The sequence below is a fragment of the Oxyura jamaicensis genome, chromosome 27, assembly GCF_011077185.1.
Source record: "Oxyura jamaicensis isolate SHBP4307 breed ruddy duck chromosome 27, BPBGC_Ojam_1.0, whole genome shotgun sequence".
NCBI lineage: Eukaryota > Metazoa > Chordata > Aves > Anseriformes > Anatidae > Oxyura > Oxyura jamaicensis.
Window position 1 is genome coordinate 2,682,677 of NC_048919.1, and position 21,344 is coordinate 2,704,020.

The window sequence follows — 21,344 nt, forward strand, 5'->3', positions numbered from 1 at the left end:
GCCGTTTGGAGACAAGCAGCAGGCAGGATGCCGTGGCAGTGCTGGAAGCTCTAGCTGCAGCTTTCTGAACATGATCTCCAGCAAATATTCCTGTGTTTTGCTCCTCCGCAAACAAGAAGTTGTGCAAGCTGGAAGACATAGCAGCTCGCTGTCACCTTGGTAATGTGTGCTAACCAGGGGATGTGTCAGCTGGGATGAATGGGAAGGTTCAGGAAATTCACATTACTCCCCCACTTGCTAAGCTTTCTGGAGCCAGTGAAGAACACACGCTGGGTGGTTTTAAGTTTACCTACAGGAGAAGAATACTGCAGCAGCAATTCAGCCCAGCCTGCTGGCAGGAACATCCCGCAGGTAGCCGCAATTCCTCGGAGGATCAGAGCTGATACACATCTCTTCTGCACACTCAAGAGCGAGAGCCCTGCCTGTGCCATGGCAACAGGACTTGTCTTCGTGCCACGAAGAGGAGTGTTCACTTAATGCTGCTGTGCAGATCTCGTATGCGTACCCATATGCTGTATGAAGCAACACTGACCCGTTGGTATGGCAGCGCAATTTCTTCATCCAAGAAAATGTCAAGTCCCCCTTTCCTTGGCTTGCAGTTGGCAGTAGTTTATCCCACAACGTTGTATTTATGTTGGGTAAAGTTCAGGGAGAAATACTGCTGGAAATTGTGTCGATTCGGGTAAAGGGGAGGGAGTGAGGAGGGGGAAATCTGTGCTTTTTTAGAAGAAATGAGCTGAGTTGACTTAGTTCCCCTGGTACACTGTGACCTGCTGAAACAGCAAAACAGCCTTCATCCCTGACTCACACAGGCTGGAATGGGCTTAGATGAAAAACAGTTAAAAAGAAAGATTGATGTCTCAGATGAGGGATGTCAAATCCACCCTGCTGCTCAGAAGATGTTTGCCAGGACAGCCTACGGAGCCACATGTGAAAAAGTTTGCAGCTTGGCGTGAATAAACTCGCTTGCCACGGTTCCTATCCGCGCATTTAAATAGTGATGGAGGGTGGGATACACGGTGGGAGAAATGTTAATAAAGTAATTAATACTTGTATACATAGCACTCTAAGCTGCCATTGCTCTGTGGATGGTTCGTTGTCTCCTACTGCTCAACGACAGAGCTCCCAAGTGAACTGACGCTTGTTCTTTCAGGTGCCTCCATCTCTCTGATGGACAAGGAGGGCTTAACGGCGCTCAGCTGGGCTTGTCTGAAGGGCCACCTGTCCGTGGTGCGTTCCCTGGTGGAGAACGGGGCTGCCACTGACCATGCCGATAAAAACGGACGCACTCCGCTGGACCTGGCTGCTTTTTACGGCGATGCGGAGGTGGTAAGTGGCCTGTAGTGCGTGCAGAACCAAAAATGCTACGGAATGGTACAGCACGGCTTGATGTAGCAACAAGCATCGTGCTCCCCCTCTGCACGTGCTTCCACAGGGGCAGTGCATGAGAGGGATGAAACCTCAGCCCCGCAGAGGTCTTTCTGGCACAAGCAGAGCAAGCTTTGGCTGCTCGGACTTCACACCAGCAGCACACAGAGGTCCCTCCCGGAGCAGACCTGACTGTCGCCTTTGCTGTTGCAGGTTCAGTTTCTGGTGGACCATGGGGCCATGATCGAGCACGTCGACTACAGCGGGATGCGGCCCCTCGACAGGGCAGTGGGGTGCCGCAACACCTCGGTGGTCGTCACCCTCCTGAAGAAAGGAGCGAAGATAGGTAGGGACCAGGGGAGGACGCGCTGTCGGCTCTGTACTCAGGCAGGACTCGGAGCAGGGGCTTCCTAGTGAGCAGAAACCTAGCGCGGAGGTAGCCCCAGCCCCAGCCCCAGCCCCAGCCGCTGCTTCGTACTCTGAAAGCAGCCGGCGAGTCATGATTGCCTTGTCCTCTTGATTAAATTGGGATTGTTTTTGCTGTCGTATTACTTAGAAAAAGTTAATAAACAACTGTTTCTTTGGCAAGGTCTTTCCTCCGGTAAAGCTTTTTCTATCTTTACTAGTCTGAGTCGACCAATGTACTATGTCCATGCATTGCTGTGAGCTGCTGCATTCACTTGCTCTGTGTATGCTTTCAGATTTTAGTGTTACCTGCACTGCGCCACACAGCTGCTCACGTTACGTTTTCCTGTGAAAGGGGATTTTGCTGGTGCATTGGCTTCTTTGCTGCCTGCCTCTCACAGCTGCTTTTTTCCTTTCTTTTTTTCACCTTCATCCATTTTTTCCCCTCTCTCCTACAACTTTTTGTTTTCTCCTTTCTTTGAAGGTTGTCAGACGTTACCGAGTCGCCCACGAGGTATATCTCATTGCTGTCAGCATCAGCCTCGATCTGATAGCTTTGTCAGCCTTGCTTTCTCCTGTTTGATTTAGCCTGCATGCGTCCCCAACACCTCTAATCTTTTAATTTACCTCACCTTCAAATAATTTTTTTAAATGACTGTTGCAGAGAATAACTTGAACTCAAAAACTAACCCCCTCCCCCCAAAACGTACTGAATCTACTTACGCAATATTGTTGACTTATTCTTCCCCCACACTAATGAGTTGTCCCCAGATTTTTGCCGCCCCTGCCTCCCAAGTATCAGGCCTCGAGATAACAACTGGCTCTGCACGGGTGGACCCTGCGCTGGCCAAAGCCAGACGCTGCTGTCCCGCAGCAGTCACCTGCCCAGAGCCGAGGCTGTCCCCAGCCCAGCACGGATCCTTCGGCACGAGCCGTGCTGAGACACGGCCTTGCCTTCGTTACGTCCTCCAACTATTTGGATTTTCTGCTCTCGAATTTCACACCTTGTGAAGTTGGAAATCAAAATCCAATTAAAAGCAAAATGCCTACCGACAGTCAAACTGCAGATTTCCTAGGACACTACAGAGATCTTAATTTACAAGTGCTCTTTATGTAACCACTTTGATTTTCCTTTCAAACCCGGCTTACTTCCCCACCACGCTGCCTTCCCCCCCCCAGCTGGTTCTGCAAACAGCACTGCCCTCTCGTGGAAATGGCTCCCGGCATTTCCCAGACGCGGCGGTGGTGATTAGCGTTAGCCTTAATGAGTGCCAAGGAAAAACGTTGCAATGTGGATGACGTTCATTTAAGTGCGAGAGGAACTGTCAGCTCAATCCTTTGGAGCACTCTGCTCTTTGACCATGCCAAGTTGTTCTCTCCAGCAGAAATTCCCACCCCAGGATATTTTTTCCACCCAGCTTCCTACCACCCTTGCATTGTATGAGTTTTTTACCCATCATGCATCCTGTACACTACAGGTCCAGCAACATGGGCGATGGCAACCTCCAAACCAGACATCATGATCATCCTGTTGAGCAAGCTGATGGAAGAGGGAGACATGTTTTATAAGGTGAGAAGAGCTTTTCTTTTTGGAGAAATTGAAAAAATACCGCGTACAGCATACATCTCTGCAAGGTTTGGGTCTTCCTGTGGTAGCTCAGTGAGCAATGCTGCTGCCTGAAGCCATGGCAAGCAAACGCTGCTGCCTGTGGGATCCCACGTGTCGCAAACTGTTTGGTTTTGGTTAGTGGGGTTGGGGAAGGGGTGGGCTTGATTGCCAAAATCTATAACAAGGCTGAAGCACAGCCAGGTCTGCCTGCGTGCTGGCTTTCAGCCAACACTTCATTTCCCCCTTGGAAACACCAGGACCCAAGTGTTTTGCAGAGATGCTCAGTGCCGATGCCACTGCGTCAGATCTGGCAGTGCTGTCATTGCCTAGCTGGCTCTGCTGTGAAGCAAGGCAACGAGACAGTGAAAAGTGAAAAAGTTTTGGTAACGAAAACAGACTGTCAGGACACAGATGGCTTTGTCATGTCCTATAGCCCATGGGAGATGTCCCACCACTACCATTAGAGTCTTTTTTGCTCCGTGTTTGTTTTAAACCAGTCTTTAAAACCTGGAGATTTGCACGCACACACAAAAATGTGCAAGTACAACAATGATTCACTGTTAGGCTCCAAGGGTGAAGCAGAAAATATGCAAAGCTGGCATTGTAACTGGAGTTATCTGCCAGAGATACGTGATACAACTGAGAAACCTGAGTCTGAAAGGTTTTAAAGCTTAGTGTTGGTAGCTGCAAAATTTATGTCTGGGTCGTCGTGAATTGCATGCGTCCTAGATCCCGTTTTGCCCTCTTTCTTTCACCCTAGCAGCCATGGCTGCCCCCCTCCAGGGCGCAGATCATCCCATCCCAAAAATAGGTGCCCAAAATAGCAAGGCTGAGTCACCCTTTGAAGGTGACTGTTGCGTCCCAATAACTATAAAAGGAACCCAGTTGGCAGCCTTAGAGGTAGGCACCTAATTTCTAGACATCTAAAGTCCGGGGAGATGAATCCCAATCCATGTGTCCAACTTCAGAGTCACATCAGTGCACAACGATCTTTGCTATTGCAGAGGCTTCTCGGAGCCCTGGGAACTCCACCCAAAGCTTTGTATTTCTCACCCTCTCTAGTGCTTCTTAAGCTTTGAGTTAGCTTTAAATGATGTGAAATGCTCATTGCCAGAGACCAGCTCCTCAGCACGGCCCGTGGAGCCGCGCTGCACGCTGTGTGGCTGCTGGGGCTCGCCAAGGATCAGCCCCTGAGCTGTCAGCAGGGTGTGAAGGCTGCACCTTCCCGTGGGAGGGATGTGGGGTCCTCTCCAGGAATGGGGTACGGATCACCCAGCTCAAAAGACCATTTCCCCAGACACCAGATGGAGTTGTATCGAGTCAATTTAACAATTTCTGCTGTTTTCCACTGTAGCTTAACAACTCTGTGACGTGGGAGAGCTCAGCTTGCACAAGGCAGCTGCATTTCCTGATCAAAAGTTCCCTTGATCAGATGGTCTGGCTTTCCTTCCTAGAAAATAACTAAATAGTGATATCATGTTACCGTAACCACACAAAGCATTCTTGGGGGTGGCGAGTTCTGTGCAGAGAAGTAAACTCAGCCAAAGGATGTGTTTTGACCCGTTCTCCTTCTATTAGAAAGGTAAAGTGAAAGAGGCTGCCCAGCGCTACCAGTACGCTCTCAAGAAGTTCCCCAGGGAAGGGTTTGGAGAAGACCTGAAAACCTTCCGTGAGCTGAAGGTGTCGCTCCTTCTCAACCTCTCCCGGTGTCGAAGGAAAATGAATGTAAGTCTCCCCGCTCTCCATGGCCTTATGAGCAAGCTGCCAGCTTCCTGCCTGTGCATAAAGACCTGTCCATCCTGTAATTGTGCTTTGACCTCTGGGATCTCTCCTCTGGGTAACCTGGTTGTCCTTCACAGCACGCTGACGTTTTATAATTCAAAAGAAGTAATGATTTAATATGCATTTCTGATGATTAAAAATTCATTGCTATGTTTATAGCTTTTTGAATTTTTTATTACTCCCTTTTGATGATGATGTGAATTGGGGGTGGAGGCAGTTTCCAGATTTCTAGGGCAGTGGTGAGGGAGGAGCTAGGAGATGTGCTCCTTTGAATACTAATTAATTTAAAATGAAGGAGCATATGCTTAGGGGGCTAGCACTTCCCCAGGGCAGTGACTCATCCAGAAACACCCCCACATCCTCCCTCTCTTCCCAGAACTGCCATATCACTGTCACTCTCCCTGCTCCAAACTAGCAGCATCTAGCAACAAACTTCTGCAGCATGTCTGTTCTTCCAGCAGACAAGTGCCACCTCCCCCTTGCTCTGCGTTCAGAGACTTTCACCTCTACAACTTTTAAAGTCTCCACAGGCTCAAAAAAGTGAAATCCTCCGCCAAGGCTATGAGCCAGCAATGATTACACTGGAAGGGAGGATGGGATTTTGTGACACCTTCCTTTTTTTTTTAAAGCTATGAAGGAGACAGATGAAAAGCAATGGAAATAAAATCTTAACACTGGTGAACAAACAGCACAGTTTTCAGAAAAAGTGTGAATCTTTTCCTTAAACAAGCCAACTCCCTGCTAAGTCTGCACTTTAAGGACAAGATTCCCAGCTTACTGTTAACAGGGGAATCCCAGGTTTTGTGATAGGGAATCTCAGGGGGCTGTAGTTGCTCCTGCAGTTTTTGCACCTATAAGCCAGACCATAAAGGTTCCTACCACTTGACTATGTTTAGTTTACTTTATTAGACAGTCTCTCTTCAGTAGCTGCCTCTGAAGATACAAACAGAAGTATTTGCCTACAGACCAGACTTACAATTTTTCCCCCATAGATTCAGAAGCAAAAAACTTCTTACTGAAGCCTTTTGCATACTCAAAACTAATTTCTACTAAACCACAACGTGGCAGGTTACGGCACGTGCCTGAGAATTTGACAAAATCATCCCAGGATGAGGCACGGTGCTGTTCTGTGGCCTTTTGTGCTATGGAGGCATCACCTGGCCCTCCTCCATCTCCCGGTGGGAGTCCAAGCGGAGGCAGTGCCAGGTAGCTCCCACCCCCGGAGCACCGAGGGAGCTGCAGGCAGCGCGGTCCTCGCTGCAATTCATCTCTTCCTACAGCAGACACCGCAGTTTGCTCAGATGAATCACACCACGAGCTGTTCCAGGCAGGGTGTCCAGATAGCAAACTCCAGCACGGGCACCTTAGGGGAGATGAAACCTCACCGGGGTTTTGCTGGGGTACGGATGTGGCCTTACTTGTTCCTGCACGGCTGCTCGGTACAGGCCAAGTGGCCATGGTGCGCACGTAAACTTCACTTCTAGCCTGGTGGACTTTGCTTACTAAGTTTGTGAATGAATGAGGGGTATTTTTAGGTTCTTTAACTCTGAGCAGCTCTGGTAGAGAGCCCAAGTCAAGCAGTCCAAAGCTGTGAGTATTTGGATGGGAAATGAAAACCCGTCCGCTGGGAGATCTCCTTTGCAGGTGCTCAGCTGAGCTCAGCAGTACGTGTAGCGTTCGGGACAAGGGCAAGGGAGGACAGCTGGCATGGTTTGAACTGTAGCTGCTGGCCTGACCTCATGGCACTGCCACTCAACAGCGCCCTAAGCAGTCTCCATCCCTTGTTATCACCCTTTTCCTCCCCACTCCAAACAAATCTCCCAGGTGTAGGGGAGAGGGAAGGGAACCATGAAATGGGTGGCAGAGGTAGGAGACCTTTCCCAGGCAAGTCCTGTCCGTGGCTACCAAGGTATCGATAGCCTCATGTCGAGTTTTATTCAGCCCCTTTCAAGTATGTCAGTGTTGCGGAGTGGGAAGCAGAGGGCGTGGGAAAGGTTTCCTATTGCCTTTGACTGTGGAAAAAAAACCTTCATGAGATTACATTCCAGGCTCTGCAAGACCAGATGTTTCCTCAAGACTGGAGGTTGTTGGACAGGGATTGCATGCACTTGTTGGGGACACAATCAATGAGAACGGAGCCAGTGGCACACTGGCCTCCGGTGGGTGCTGACAGCATCTGGTGTTACAGAGAGAGCTTTGAGTCTTTGGGCATGCCACCGTAGCACTCTGATTGTAAATGATTTGGAATCCATGTGAAACATTCCAGTACCATCAAGTTTTCCAAGTTAACGTGCAAAAAAAAATCCATGTGAAGTTTGTTTTCTTCCCAGATTGTATATATTTTTGTTTCTCTATCTATTCAATTACTTACCTCCACACCTATTGTAATGACAGGATTTTGGAATGGCGGAGGAATTTGCCACTAAAGCACTGGAGCTGAAACCGAAATCTTACGAAGCTTACTATGCAAGAGCAAGGGCCAAGCGCAGCAGCAGGTGAGGACAGAGAGCCAAGTGAGAGGGGCTGGGCTCTTCAAGCCTGGCCGCACCGGTGTGGGCATTCACCATGCAACTCTGTGCAAGTGTCCCTGTGTGAAGAAGAGGGAAAGAAACATTCATTAATAAGATTACAAAACTCCAAATGCCCTCCCTCGTTCGGTACTTTCTGCAGACAGCTGAATGTAAATGTTTCTGAACTGTTCATCCTAGCTGGACTTTGTCTGAACGCCCTCCTGCACTGGAAACCTTTACGCCAAGTTTGGGTTTTTGTTTAAAAATACCCTTTAGTTCAACCACAACATGGACTCAATGCAAAATATGATTCATGGGAGCCATGTGGCCTGTGCCGTGCAAGAAGGCAGACTCCTGTTCATCACAGTGAGCTCTTCTGGCCTTAAAATCTATGAATCTCTCTGTCCTGCAGCACACGTTGCAAGGCAGTGCTGATGACTAGCCTGTGCAGGCCGTGCCAGCCACTGTGCTTCCAGCCATAGTTTGGGCTCAGAGCACCGCAAGCAGCTCCTGGGGCGATGCAGCGCCGGCATTTCTCTGCAGCTCAGACGGAGCCCGGAGGGTGCCCTCGTTCACTGCCCCAAAAGCTGAAAATAGGAGATTTTATTAATTTCAAAACCAATCAATGCCATTCCTAAATGGGCAGGAGGGCTTGCTCTTGAGTCCTGCCCTCGAGGGCAGGTTTTCATTGCATGAGTCCCGGTTCTAAACGGGACGCCGTGCACGGCAGTGCAGAGAATCGCCAGCAGCCAGAGGTTTGTGAAGCCCACCTGTGTACACACGGCAGCCCAGCGGGCAAGGCCACGGTTCGACCTTCCATGCTGGAGACACCGCATGTAACGGGGCTGCTGGCCGAGCTGAGGCCGTGCTGCCGGGTCCACCGGGTCTTGGCGTGGGAGGTGAAGCCGTGACCTTGTGTTCTGCAGAGATGCCCTGCTGGCTGAGCCGCGCTGACCTCATGCCTTTCCTTTAATGGTTTTCCTCTCCATTGTTTCCAAATTGCTTTAAGGAAGCGTAAAAACTGGGTCGCTTTCCAGATGATATCAGCCTCCACACATACAAGTGGCCTTTTCTCCCCGGGTCTCTCCACCAGAAACCGTTATCACTTTGCCCTTTCTTATTTATTTCCCTGTTTGTGCACAGTGGCACCCCTGAGGTCAGCGCAGCCTGGGGAACGTGGCTTTTCCTTCTTGCCCAGGGTTTTGAACGGGTTGTGCAAAAGCTTGGGCTGGTGTTGGGAGGTGCTGGGGAGTTTTTCTTTCTCTGTGACAGAGCAGCAAAGCAGGGTGTCTGCACATTCAGCCCAAGGCAGGGGATCATCCCCCAGATCACGCTTACCTACAAACAGATGGTTTTGCTCAGAAGCAGTGTCCCTGTAAATGACAACCCCCTTCCCCGAACCCCCACCTCCCTTTACTCCTCACAGGCTAGCCTTGCCACTGCAAAGCTGTCCCAGGGGGGCTTGCCGGCTTGCTAGCATTGCTCGGCTCTTTTGTTCTGAAGAAGTTAGCCAAATCCCCTGCAAAACTGCAGAGACAGCCTTGCCTAAAGTGCTGACCCACGGGAACCCTGGCTCCTGGAGCCAGCCGTGACGCTGTGTGGTCTTGGCAGCAGTCACAAGCTAAATTTTCACTGCCGTAAGCAGTTGCAGCAAAAGCTGCACTTGTTTACAGCGATGGTGAGCTGGGCTGCTAGTCACTGGTGTGTTGGTTTCCCCTTTGCTAACACCAGGGCAGAGCTCACGGTGATGCTGTGAGGAGTGATGAAGAAGCCTGTATCATGCACTACACAGGACAGGTATTTTTTCTAGTCTGGGTTGTGCCATCTCATTCTGTATTCCCCTTTTTCCCCGGAATGGCCGGCAGTATTTTCCTTCAGTTCGGCTAAAATAAATCCCAGGCAGGCATGTAAGGCAGGGTTGGAGAGAGGCAGCCAGCTGTAGCGGTGGCAGCCGTCTCCCTCAGTAAAACAGACAAGCTGCTTAACCCTCGGTAGCCTCCGAGAACGGCTCTGTTCAAATCCGGAGTAATTTCAGTTCTCCTTTCTGTCCCTTTGTCAAGCAGGCAGTTTTCAGCAGCCCTGGAGGACCTGAACGAGGCCATCAAGCTGTGTCCAAACAACCGTGAGATCCAGCGGCTGCTGATGCGGGTGGAAGAGGAGTGCAGGCAGGTGCAGCAGCAGCAGCAGCAGCAGCAGCAGCCGCCGCTCCCGGTGGAGCCCGAACCCGAAGCCCAGCACGAAGAGCTGTATTCCGTGCAGGATATCTTTGAGGAGGAATACCTTGAGCAGGATGTCGAAAATGTTTCCATCGGCCTGCAGACAGAGTCCAGGCCAAACCAAGGGCTGCCCATCATCCAGAGCCCACCACCGTCCCCTGCTCACAGGGACTCCGCCTATATTTCTGGCTCGCCTCTTGGCTCTCATCAGGTCTTTGATTTCAGGTCCAATAGCTCCGTGGGTTCGCCGACCAGGCAAGGGTACCAGTCCACATCTCCTGCTCTGTCTCCGACACACCAAAACTCCCATTACAGACCTAGTCCTCCGCACACTTCTCCTGCGCACCAGGGCTCCTCTTACCGCTTCAGCCCCCCTCCCGCTGGAAGCCAAGGGAAAGAATATCAAAGCCCACCACCTTCTCCTCTCCGCAGAGGCCCTCAGTACCGCGCCAGCCCCCCTGCAGAAAGCATGAGCGTCTATAGGTCCCAGTCCGGTTCCCCGGTCCGTTATCAGCAAGAACCTAGCGGCGTCAGCCAGCTCCCCGGTCGGCCGAAGTCTCCCTTGTCCAAAATGACCCAGCGATCCTTCCAGATGCCCCAGCTGCCCGTGGCGGTGCCGCAGCAGGGGCTGAGGCTGCAGCCAGCGAAGGCCCAGATCGTCCGGAGCAACCAGCCCAGCTCTGCCGTGCATTCGAGTACTGTAATTCCAACCGGTGCTTACAGCCAGGTGGCCCACTCGATGGCCAGCAAGTACCAGTCGGCGTCGGGGGAGATGGGGGTCAGTCAGAGCAGGTTGGTCTACCAGGGCTCCATCGGGGGGATCGTGGGTGACAGCAGACCCGTGCAGCACGTTCAGGCCAGTCTCAGCGCGGGAGCCATCTGTCAGCACGGAGGCCTGGCTAAAGAAGATCTTCCCCAGAGGCCGTCCTCGGCTTACAGGGGGGGTATGAGATACAGCCAGACGCCCCAGATTGGGCGAAGTCAGTCCGCTTCCTACTACCCGGTGTGTCACTCGAAGCTTGACCTGGAGCGGACCTCCCTCCCCGCCAACCAGCTTGGCTCTCCGGACGTGTCTCACCTCATTAGAAGGCCCATTACGGTTAACCCCAGTGAAATAAAGCCTCACCCACCGACTCCGAGGCCGCTGCTTCATTCCCAAAGCGTTGGCCTCCGCTTCTCTCCTTCCAGCAATAGCATTTCATCCACCTCCAACCTGACTCCCAACTTCCGCCCGTCCGCTTCGATCCAGCAAATGGAGATCCCTCTCAAGCCAGCCTACGACAGGTCGTGCGATGAACTCTCTCCGGTCTCTCCCACGCAGGGGGGCTACCCCAGCGAGCCAGCGCGTTCCCGGACCACGCCGTTCATGGGAATCATAGATAAAACCGCTCGGACTCAGCAGTACCCCCACCTCCATCAGCAGAACCGGACCTGGGCTGTGTCGTCCGTGGATACTGTAATTAGTCCTACGTCTCCTGGCAATCTCCCCCAGCCAGAATCATTTAGCCCACCTTCGTCGATCAGCAACATTGCCTTTTATAACAAAACCAACAATGCACAGAATGGCCATTTGCTAGAGGAAGACTATTACAGCCCCCATGGGATGCTGGCCAATGGGTCCCGGGGAGACCTCCTGGAGAGAGTCACCCAAGCCTCCTCGTACCCCGACGTCAAGGTTGCAAGGACACTGCCTGTAGCGCAGGCCTACCAGGACAACCTGTACAGGCAGCTCTCCAGGGACTCCAGGCAAGGGCAGACGTCCCCAATCAAACCAAAGAGACCATTTGTGGAGTCTAATGTGTAAAAGACGCTTGTTGGAGTAAGACCCTTATGTTTTCAGCACACACTTCCAAGCTTGATTTCCATGCATATTATTATTATTTTTGTTTCTCTTTGGTAGCTACATGACCAAGTTTCTCCGGTACTTTCTGTGTGGTGGTCAGACAGCCATGCACGTGCTCCAGCCCTTCTGTTACCCAGCTGACTGTGAAGCCAACATCAGCCAAGCCAGTATCATTTGCCCAATTCCAGCTAAGTTCCCTCAGTTTTCAGCTGTCAACCAGGATATTTTAGTACGTGGTGTGGGGTAGTCCAGAAATATCCCCTGCGCAGTGGGAGGTAACCAGCTCTTTTTCAAGAGACAATCGCGTTTCAGTTTAAATTGGTTTCTTTTGTCTCAATGAGCTCTTACACAATTCTGATGAAAATTCCTAGTGGGAACAGAGCAGGGATCCCAGGAGCCTTTTCGGAGGCCGTGTCCGCAGGTCCCCGTGCCAGCCGGGTCGTTTCTCTGCCCGTTTGTCTCTTTGCCCACGAAGAGTGAATGACCCGCGCAGAGCAGGGCGTCGTTTGCTTTAACGCCAAGTAGCTATGCACAGTCACCATCCTGCTTCACCCGGTTTGTAGGATTTTAATCGGAATTGTATTTGTTATTTCATCGCGTAATCTGCCCGAAGGGGTGGGGATCACGAGGTGCTTTGCTACTTTGCAGATTACCTTCCAGGTGCCCCGACGTTGATTTGCTCTGGGGGCATTTTACAGGTTTGCAGAGATGAAAGCTGGCCCTTCGTACGCGTTTTGAGCAGCCAAGGGAATTGGCTGGAAGCCTCTCGTGGACTGGGATTGCAACAACTTCGTCACACCAGTAGCAGATGACTGCACCCCACGCATACGACACCGCGTTTTCACCAGGACAGTTTTAATGTTGGGGTTTCCGTTTGGTTTTGGTGTTTTTGTGGGGTTTTGGTTTGTTTGGTTTTAGTTTGGGGGAATTTTTTGGCTCACAAGGAAAAAAAAAAAATGACTAGGAAATCCCGTTCGAGGAGGAAAACTGCAGTTTATTTTCCTGTTTTGATGGGATGCGTAACATGGCATCGTGGCTCCCGAGACGGGAAGGGTCCGAGGAGGTAACGGTGGCCAAGTCCGTCGGCAGCATCGCTTCCCCTCCGCGTGCTCCTGCTCCGGGACGCCGTCCCGGGGGGGGGCTGCGCCCCTCTAAGGGAAATGCTGCTTCCTTAGAGCTGCAGGATCCGTTCCCAAATTCCTGGAAAGCGATTGCCGTGTTCTGTACCTGCAGGTGGTACGGACGGTGCTTTGCTCCTTAAGGGCCTGTAGTTGAAAGAGATATTTATAATTTATTTCTGCACTCTGTTTCAGGACATTTGGGGGGGTTGGCTGGTTTTCTCTTATTTTTTTAAATCAAATGCAAATCACGTCAAGACAGCGTGAAAAGCAGGGGACGCTTCCAAAAACCGTTTTACCGAATTTTTCAATTTTTCTCTGGAATTTGGGGGGGGGCTGGAGGGACTCCTTTACAAACGCTTCATTTACTGCTGGTTGTTTTGCAATCTGCCTTTTTCAGTTACCGAGGGCGAACGGTCAGACGAGCCGGGGGGGGGAGCGATAAACGTGTAGCTTGTTTTAAAGCGAAAATAGTGCCTGTTGCCCAATGCTGAATCTCACCCATATCAACTCCTAACAGCAAAAGGGATTTGGTGCTGAGCAGGAAGAGCGAGCGATACCTTTCGGTGTTTCCAAAGGGCTATGCGAATCCAGCCGTAGATTGATTACAAATTCCTTGAACCAAACCGCGGAGCCCAGCCGCAGCTGGTGTAGACGAGCGGCGCCGATTTACACCAGCTGAGGACGTGGCTCAAAGCTCTCAGCAAACCCTGGCTGTGGTCGGGCTGTCCTGCGCGTGGATCAGCACATCTCATCGTTATCTCACCGCCTCATTCGCTCAGACCAACCCGGGACGCGCGTACCTTGGGATGACGGGGGCTTGTGTCTCATAGACACGTTGAGAGTATTCAGGGGGGTTTTCCTCTGCAGGCTTTGGAGATGCTTGCGCTGTTGTGGCTATTTTGTACTTGTCCAAGCCAGTATTTGTATTGAGGTTGGCGTTCTCCTTCTCGAGTGCGGCTCGGCTCTGACCTTTGCTTTCTTACAGGGCTGTAGAGCAGGCTGTAGACTCGGAGACCCCTCGGGAGCGCGGGTCCCGCGGCCATGCCGGCGGTGCACGCCCTGCTGCTCTCCTCGGAAGGGGTGCGATGGTTTTTGTTCCTCTTTTGGAAGTGGTGTGTTCTGCTTTGCAAGGAATAACCGCTTTCTTTCCCTCCGCGTACAGCACGCCTGGCTAGCTAGCAACACGCATCCGTGGGTCTGCAGCAGCACCAGTCGTTTTGCTCAAAGCCTCGCTGCCTCTGCTTTCCCAAAGAGTGAGTGGCTTTCTGCCTTGAGTTGCTTCTTTGCAAGGGAAAAGTAACCAAATTCAGCCCCGCTGCTGTTTTATACGGCAGAGTGAGACGTGCTACGGCCATAAGCCGGCGTTCTCAGCTGAGAGGCCAGCGGGACGGTCCGTGTTGAGGAGCGCGTTGTAAGAACTGCCTGTGCTTTGCTTTGCTGTTCACTGCCATGTGGTTCCAGTACTGTATCCCGAGATGTCCCCTAGCAGCACTTCTGTGTGTAACTTTGGGTTCGTGAAGGTGTTTTAAGGGAACAACGAAACAGCTCACACTTACCACTAACACCGAGATGAACGAATGCTGAAATACTGCAGCACGCAGGTTCTTTCACAAGACCACGTGTTACATTTTCACAGGATTCTTGCACTAATGGTTTACCATCTGTTCTCTCTGTAAATGGGTGCACTTTACTGTTTGAATTTGTTACTATGATAAATACTGGATATTTAAGCGTGAGTAGTGTCTTCATTAGAAAATAGCAAAACAACTCTTGTCTCTTAGTGTATTTTTCAAAAAAGAAAAAAAGAAAAAAAGCAATGAATCATAACATTTATAGCACAAGAACTGACTCTTGTATATAAGCATCAACAGACGGAGTAATTTTTAAACACAGAATTATTTGCGGTGGTTTTAAAGCGCTTCCCCAGCAATTCTCTTAGGGACAGCTGAGGCGTGATTGCTGCTGGAGTCGCTGGGCGGGTGAGGAGCACGCCTCTCCCTGGAAAAGCTGCTCCGTACGCAGTCCCGTGTGTCCTCAACGTCACGATTCGGGTTTGGCATGGACAAAAGCAGAGGTCATTTCATATTTGCGGTCGTGTGTGGTCGTGTCGTAAAGTGCCCTGATTTCACCCGACGTCCCTTCACTGTGTCGTCTTAGACGTAGACCTTAAAGACACTGCGCTGTATCGGCCGTCCGTGCTATGCCTTCAGCCTCTTTGAATAATTAACATTTGGGACGCTGCTGCCAGTCGGTGCCTCCATCCCCTCCCCTGGCTGCCCTGGTGCCACCCGTGAGCCCCGGCCTTGGCAGCGAGTGGGACTCGCCAGGTAAACCAGCTTCTTGGTGATGCTGAAACCCTCCGGATTTGGTTCTTGGGGCGTATTCGGTAGGCGATGCTGGAGCGAACACCTGTATTTAGCCGCAGCACCCACCAGATGTCCCTCGCACTCTGCACGCGGTTGCTCCGCGCTGTTTGTGCCGCAGAGCTGAAATATCTGCCAGCTCGGGGCATCGGTGTCTGCTGCATCGCGGCGTGGCTTCTCCGGTTCTGGTTTGTGTCCCGGGGGAAGGATGCTCCTGTCCTGGCGGTGGGGAGCCCTGCTGGGTGGGGAGCTTGTGCTGCTCTCCGTACCAGCCAGCTTAGGAATGGCATTAAGGGCTTTGAAAATAGTCGAGAGATCATTATAAAGTGCTTGGAGAAGGAAGTTTTCCAAAGATGAGGCCCTTGGAGGCTGTCTCTGAAGGTAAAGGCGCAGCGCAGCCGGTGCCACCGCCTCGGTGCTGCTGCTTTGGTTCGAGGCACAGGAGGGCGAAGGCTGCGGCGGCTCCCAAAACGCCCGGGGCTGGGCTGCTGCCGGGCACCCACGGTGCAGGGGCTTCCTCCGAGCGCTGACCTTTGTGTTCTTCTTTAGCGTGGCTGTAAAGAAAACTGCTTAGCTAGTGTAAACGTGTGTGTGCGCATATAACAAATACCTAAGCCATAGTTGGGTTAGGTCCTGAACCAGGGTGGCTACGAAATTTGCAGCGATTCAGTCCCCTCGTACCAAGGTCGTTGTCTATTCAGGGTTACCCAGAAGAAGTCTAGCTAAAACCCAAGTGCCAGCTCCGCCTTATCTCGAGAAACAAGCAAGCCAGCGTGCCTGCTCGTGCTCCACCTTCGTTGCAAAGGTGGGTCCTGGGTCATCTGTTGCAAGGTCTTTGGTGGTTGTACTTTGATTTGTCTTTGGGGGGGTTCCAGACGGCTCCTCTGCTGGGATTAACAGTGTTTAAACAAGGGCTTAGGGTAGGAGCTATCGTCCCTGCTGCGGCACGGCACGGCGCGGCACAGGGACCTCTGCAGATAAATGCCTTCGCTCCCTTCTGGTTGCTCGCCGCAAAGTCTGGTGGGGTGCATTTGGACACAAGCACAATGGTGAAAGTCGATCTGCTTTTTTCAGATTTGCTTGGATAATTGCTGGATTTTCACTCAATCAAACTCTTTTTCTAATTCTAAACCACTAAGGGCTCAATTATTTAGCAAGATGCGTTCGTGTCCAACTCCTGACTGCAGCTGGATCTCACTGGGACTGTTACAGATCCACCCAAGAGAAAACAAAGCTAACACGATCGTCACCACTAAAGCAAACGGACACCAAACAGATCCGCCGTACCCTTCCCTCCTGCTAAGTTCCTAGCTGTCGCGGTACTGGGGAGTCAGCAGCCGGGTCCCGTCCGCCACCATTGCGTCCTGGTCTCTGTAGTCCCGCAAGCTTTGCAAGAAAGACTTTGTCCCTTCTGGGTGACGCTCTCCGGGGAGGCAGGTAGGCTCCGGGTGGTCCCAACCCCGGAGGTTTAACACGCGGGGGCTCGTTGGGTTGGGTGGGGAAGCCTCAGGCCCAGGAAATTCGCTCGCTTCACCTTTGCCTTGCCGTGTGCACCGCTCCGCCAGCCACCATTAGCAAGCCGAGAGCAGCGCCGTGCGCGTTACGTCCATTCTGTCGCTGCACCGCTAACCCAGAGACTCGTGTGGACTCTTCCAGCACCGCAGGTGTCATTCCTGTCCGGCGTTTTCTTTCCCATAGTGTTGCATTCAGCGTTTTGTCTCTGTTCTGTCTTCACTTCCAAGAGGATCTGAGTTGGTACAAACATGTACAGCATACACACTCTGTGATTTGTACAATTCCCTGGTTGCCATCCTTGAAGACACTTGCTGGGAAGATCTTTAAGACACTTAATTTTCCTTTAGCTTTTCTATAATTCCGATGTAAAGGACTTTCTCTGTACAGTATATTATTCAATGCATGTTCTGTTCTCTCTACTGATATATTGAACACCACACAGTTGTGATATTGTGCAGTGGGGAGAGCCACCCCTGCCGACAGCGGAGGCCTTCGCCTCTCATGTATAAGGAAAGAAGAAAACATATTTTTTCCTTTGCTGTATTTGCTTGAGCAGAGTTTTCTTGTCTGTACATGTGAGCTGTGAGATAGATGTGAAAAGTTCAAAAGAATGCATTTCCCCCCGCCCCGATGTATACAGATTGTAATCTGTACAATGAAAACTGTATGTATGAAAAAAAAAATGTACTTATTTATAAATGGTTAACACTTGGAAGCAGCCTGCAGACTGGTGTTTTTCCCACCCTGCTGCCCGAAATGTCTCAGCCTCGTGGCTCCTGGGGGACAGAGGGGCTGATCCAGCACCCCGGGGTACCCGAAATGATGAGCACAGCCGGGAGCCGGGCAGGGTGAGCTGCAAATATTTATTAGGTCAGGAGCATCCACTCAGCAGACAACACATTGCACGAGAAGGGAACACAAACCCATTAAAGTTGCACCGACGTTGCTCTGGGAACCTTTGGTGGCTGCAGCCCCGGCACGTGGCCGCGCTGGAGGGGTGTGGGCTGAAAACGAGTAGAAAATCTTCGTGATCGGCACCGTCCGATCCGTTTGGCGTAAAGAAATGGGGACGGGCTCTGGGCTTTGGAGCTTTGTGGCAGGGAAATGCAGGCTGTGAGCCTGAGGTCACCAGGGCAGAGCCTGGGGACCCCGTGTGCAGCAGCACCTCCGTCCCCATGCAGGTCAGGGGATGCTCGGGGAGCACGGGGGGGTCCCTGGGGGGTGCACAGAGCTCCCAGCAAAGGCTCTGCCCACCGGCACCGAGCACAGAGATGGGGGGCGCAGGGCCATCCGACACCCACCCCTGCTGGGGACTGGGGAGCCGGGGGTGTCACTGGCTGCCACCGGGGCTCTCGCCCTCTGTGAGGGTCTTGAAGTCCATGGAGAGGGCCAGCTCCTCGGCCAGCGGCGGGCGCTTCCACTCGTCCCGCGTCAGCACGTAGCCCACCACCAGCCCGAAGGCCACCAGCAGCAGCCCCACGGTGTTGGCCAGGACGCCCTCAGGCACGAACTGGCTGTAGGAGTCCCTGCGGGCACAGAGGGGGATGCTCGAGCCTTGGGGCGTGGGTGGCCTGGCCCTGCCCTGGTTGGGACCCCTCCTGTCCTCATCCCCGTCCTCCTGGAGGAAGGTGGGGTGGCCCCACAGCTGGGCACAGACCCCAGAAAGGTTCCCTGCCCCCAAATCCAGCAAGAAGTGAGGCTGCTGCTTGCTTCGGGTGATCGCAGGGAGAAAGGGGGGGCACGGTCCTACAGACCCGGCCATGGGCAGCCCAGCGCCCCCCCACCCGCTGAGCTCCCCCGGCCACAGGGAGGAGGCTCCTGGGGGCACCCCGTGGCCGTGTCCCCACAGTGCTGGGGCAAGGGGGGACCCCAGCCTGCAGCCCGATGGGCAGTGGGCTTTCAGGGGACAGGGACATCCCCGTGTCCTCCAGCCAAGCTTCCTGGGGGGTTCTACAAACAGATGGTAGCAGAGGCAGCAGCGCTTGCTGCATTGCCCACCAGGAGCAAAGAAGAAGCTGAGCAGGATGCGGCCCCCATGAAGCATCTGGAAGTGACTCAGCAGCAGCAGAACTGAAACCCTCGGGGAGGATCGGAGCCCCAGAACCTCAGCCCGGGCAGGGGCCAGGCTCTGCCCTGCAGGGCTGGGGATGGAGCAGCCCTTCTGGGTGGGGGCTGGGGGTTATTAATACCCCCCCCAAGTCGTTCACCCACCTGATGTTGAAGAGCAGCATCTCGGTGATGCCCAGCAAGCAGGTGGCGATGGAGAGGGCAAAGAGGGCGATGCCGAAGAAGATGTGCTGGGGCTTGTAGCGGCTGCGCAGCGAGAAGGATGCGCCCGGGGCCAGGAAGAAAGCGCACCCCAGGAGCCACTGCGGGGTGCAGGGGTGTCAGGGGGCGCTGGGGGCCCTGTCCCTGTCCCCCCCCCCCCCCCCCCCAGGGGTGCCAGGGCTCCCCAGCCCTCACCTGCACAAGGTAGAGCACAAAGGCGGCCATCCCGCACCAGCTGTGCAGGCTGTACATGTCGGCGATGCCCTTGGCGCGGTGGGACTCAAAGACGGCGACGATGCCTGCGGAGAGGAGCCCGTTACACCGCCGGGGCCGGATCCGGCCCCCCCAGCCCCATCGCCCTCCAGCCCCAGCACCCACCCACGAGGGCGATCACCAGCGCCAGGCCGTGGAGCAGAGCGTGCAGCATCTTGGTGGAGCGCTTGGCTTCGTTCCTGAACACCCGGTAGACCAGAAGAGCTGACGGGGAGAGGGTGGGTGAGCGCTGGGGCAGCACCTGGGGGTCCCCCCAACCTCTGTCGACCCCCCCCCCATCTCCCTGGGGTGCTGCACATGGGTGCGGGGCTGGCCGAAGCTTCTCCCCAACCTCATTTACCACCACTCTGCCCCCTTCAACCCCCACCCTGGTGGCACCGGGGAGGGGGGGCTGCACCTCGGGGGGTGCTTTGAATGCTGCCGGAGGTCCAGGGTGGCTGAACGCCCTCCCCACAGCCCCATCTCACCATCACCTTGGAGGAAAACCATGCCCAGCACCATGCAGAGGGGGTGGACGTTGAACTGCAGCTGGCCCTGCCAGGCCACACCGCCCCGGTAGCGGCCCAGCCACGCTCCCGTGGCCGCCAGCAGCGTCAGGCCCAGCAGCTGCGACACGGCCACGTACGCCGAGAGCCCGGCGGGGCTGGCGGGTGGCGGAGTCCCGTCCATGCCGGCCTGTGGGGACAGAGAAGGGGGGGGCAGCGAAGCCACGGGCCGGAGGCCGCGGTGCCAACGCCGGTGCCATGGTGCCCACCCCACAGCGGCAGCACCCACCCGGCCCTCACCTGCCACGGGGCCCCCGACGCTTCCTGGTGCCGCTGCGTCACCTGCGCCCGGGGGTGGCTCCCGGCCACGGCGGCACGCCCGGCCCTGAGCTGCTGGCTCCCGTCCCCTCCTGTCCCCTCCTGCTGCCCTCCTGGCCTTCAGCCCCTGTCCCTGCTCTCCCGTCCCCTCCCTGCACTCCCAACTCTGCTCCTGCCCCAGGCCCCCTGGCCCTGCACGGCTCCTCCTGCCCCCAGCGTCCCTGTGCTCATGCCCCGTCTGTTCTGCCCCCTTTCTCCCGCCCCAGCCCTTCAACTGCACTGTCCAACCCCACCCCATCTCCACCCCTACATCCCCATCCCTCTCACCCCCATCCCATCCCTCCCTCCCCATCTCCCCATCCCCATCCTTCCACCCCATCCCATCCCTCCATCCACATCCTCCCCCCCTTCACTCCCTCCCCATCTCCCCATCCCCTCATCCCCTTATCTCTCCATCCCCATCTTTTTCCCCCATCCCGGTCTCCCCATCCCCATCCTTCCCTCACCTCCCCACCCCTCCATCCCCATCACAGCACCCTCCCAAACCCCTATTACAGGAAAGTAGCGCAGGGACAAGCTCCTCAGGGCCCCACAGGCCACCAAAGCGGTGGCCCTTGGGGACAGGAGGCTGAGCAAACCCCCATGTTGGGGGACACCACAGATCTGCCCCCTCCCCCCCCCCAGACCTCCATGACCCACCTGCAGCCTCTTTGTGTTGGGTTATCCCACGGGGATCCGAGCCGCTTCCACCAGCACGGCCACCGCTCCTGCTGCCCGGCCGTGGGGGCCACCACGTCGCAGCCCCAGGGCCACCTCTGTCCCCGTCCCCGCTGCCGCTGCCTCTGGGGGCCGGGCTGCGACAGAGAGCACTGCCAGGACCGGGGGCGCAGGGGGGGACGGAGCGGGGGGGGGATGCATTAAGACCATGCACACACTTTATTCCCAGCCACCTTTATTGGATCAGCCGGCTAAGTGGGTTAGGGGAATTGGTTTATCCCATTAGGTTTCACTGCAAATGTCGCCTGCCCGCGTCCAGCCCCAGCGCCCGGGGCCACCGAGGCTCTGGGGGACGCGGCAGGGAGCAGGGTGGGGTGGGGGGACCACAGGAGGCAGGGCCCCCTCCCTGTCACACAATGGGACCCCAAAATCCCCACTGCTGCCGGTGGCATCCTTGGGGCCCCGTCCTGCCCCGTTTGGCCTTGAGGCTGGCAGAAGAGCACCCACGTCCCAGAGCACAGCCCCGAGCGCCAGCTGCACACGTCGGGGGG

General features: G+C 54.3%; 2 protein-coding genes across 21 annotated transcripts in view; one reads left to right on the forward strand and one right to left on the reverse strand.

Moving 5' to 3' along the window:
- Positions 1–14,746, forward strand: part of TANC2 (tetratricopeptide repeat, ankyrin repeat and coiled-coil containing 2) — a 278,090-nt gene extending 263,344 nt beyond the window's left edge. For 14 of the 18 annotated variants that reach the window (XM_035347942.1, XM_035347941.1, XM_035347940.1 and 11 more), the window contains 7 exons: positions 1,154–1,329; positions 1,582–1,714; positions 2,258–2,287; positions 3,252–3,343; positions 4,961–5,107; positions 7,559–7,659; positions 9,735–14,746. In XM_035347942.1, coding sequence (XP_035203833.1) covers positions 1,154–1,329; positions 1,582–1,714; positions 2,258–2,287; positions 3,252–3,343; positions 4,961–5,107; positions 7,559–7,659; positions 9,735–11,694 — 2,639 coding nt within the window. In that variant the 3' untranslated portion in view covers positions 11,695–14,746. The remainder of the gene's footprint in view (positions 1–1,153; positions 1,330–1,581; positions 1,715–2,257; positions 2,288–3,251; positions 3,344–4,960; positions 5,108–7,558; positions 7,660–9,734) is intronic. The other 4 variants (XM_035347947.1, XM_035347954.1, XM_035347945.1 and 1 more) reach the window with 3 other exon arrangements.
- A 2,554-nt stretch (positions 14,747–17,300) lies between these two features.
- Positions 17,301–20,943, reverse strand: LOC118178992 (cytochrome b561). 3 transcript variants are annotated; one of them, XM_035347959.1, is made up of 6 exons: positions 20,776–20,943; positions 19,741–19,948; positions 19,379–19,477; positions 19,196–19,299; positions 18,944–19,101; positions 17,301–18,258 (listed from the first exon to the last, which is right to left on the reverse strand). In XM_035347959.1, exons 2-6 carry the CDS (start codon positions 19,940–19,942, stop codon positions 18,063–18,065), a joined length of 759 nt encoding a protein of 252 aa, XP_035203850.1. In that variant the 5' UTR covers positions 19,943–19,948; positions 20,776–20,943; the 3' UTR covers positions 17,301–18,062. The 3 variants fall into 3 exon arrangements, with proteins under 3 accessions (XP_035203850.1, XP_035203852.1, XP_035203851.1); XM_035347961.1 differs by lacking the exon at positions 20,776–20,943 and adding an exon at positions 20,059–20,200; XM_035347960.1 differs by lacking the exon at positions 20,776–20,943 and having other exon boundaries at positions 19,741–20,026.
- Positions 20,944–21,344: the final 401 nt, after the last annotated feature.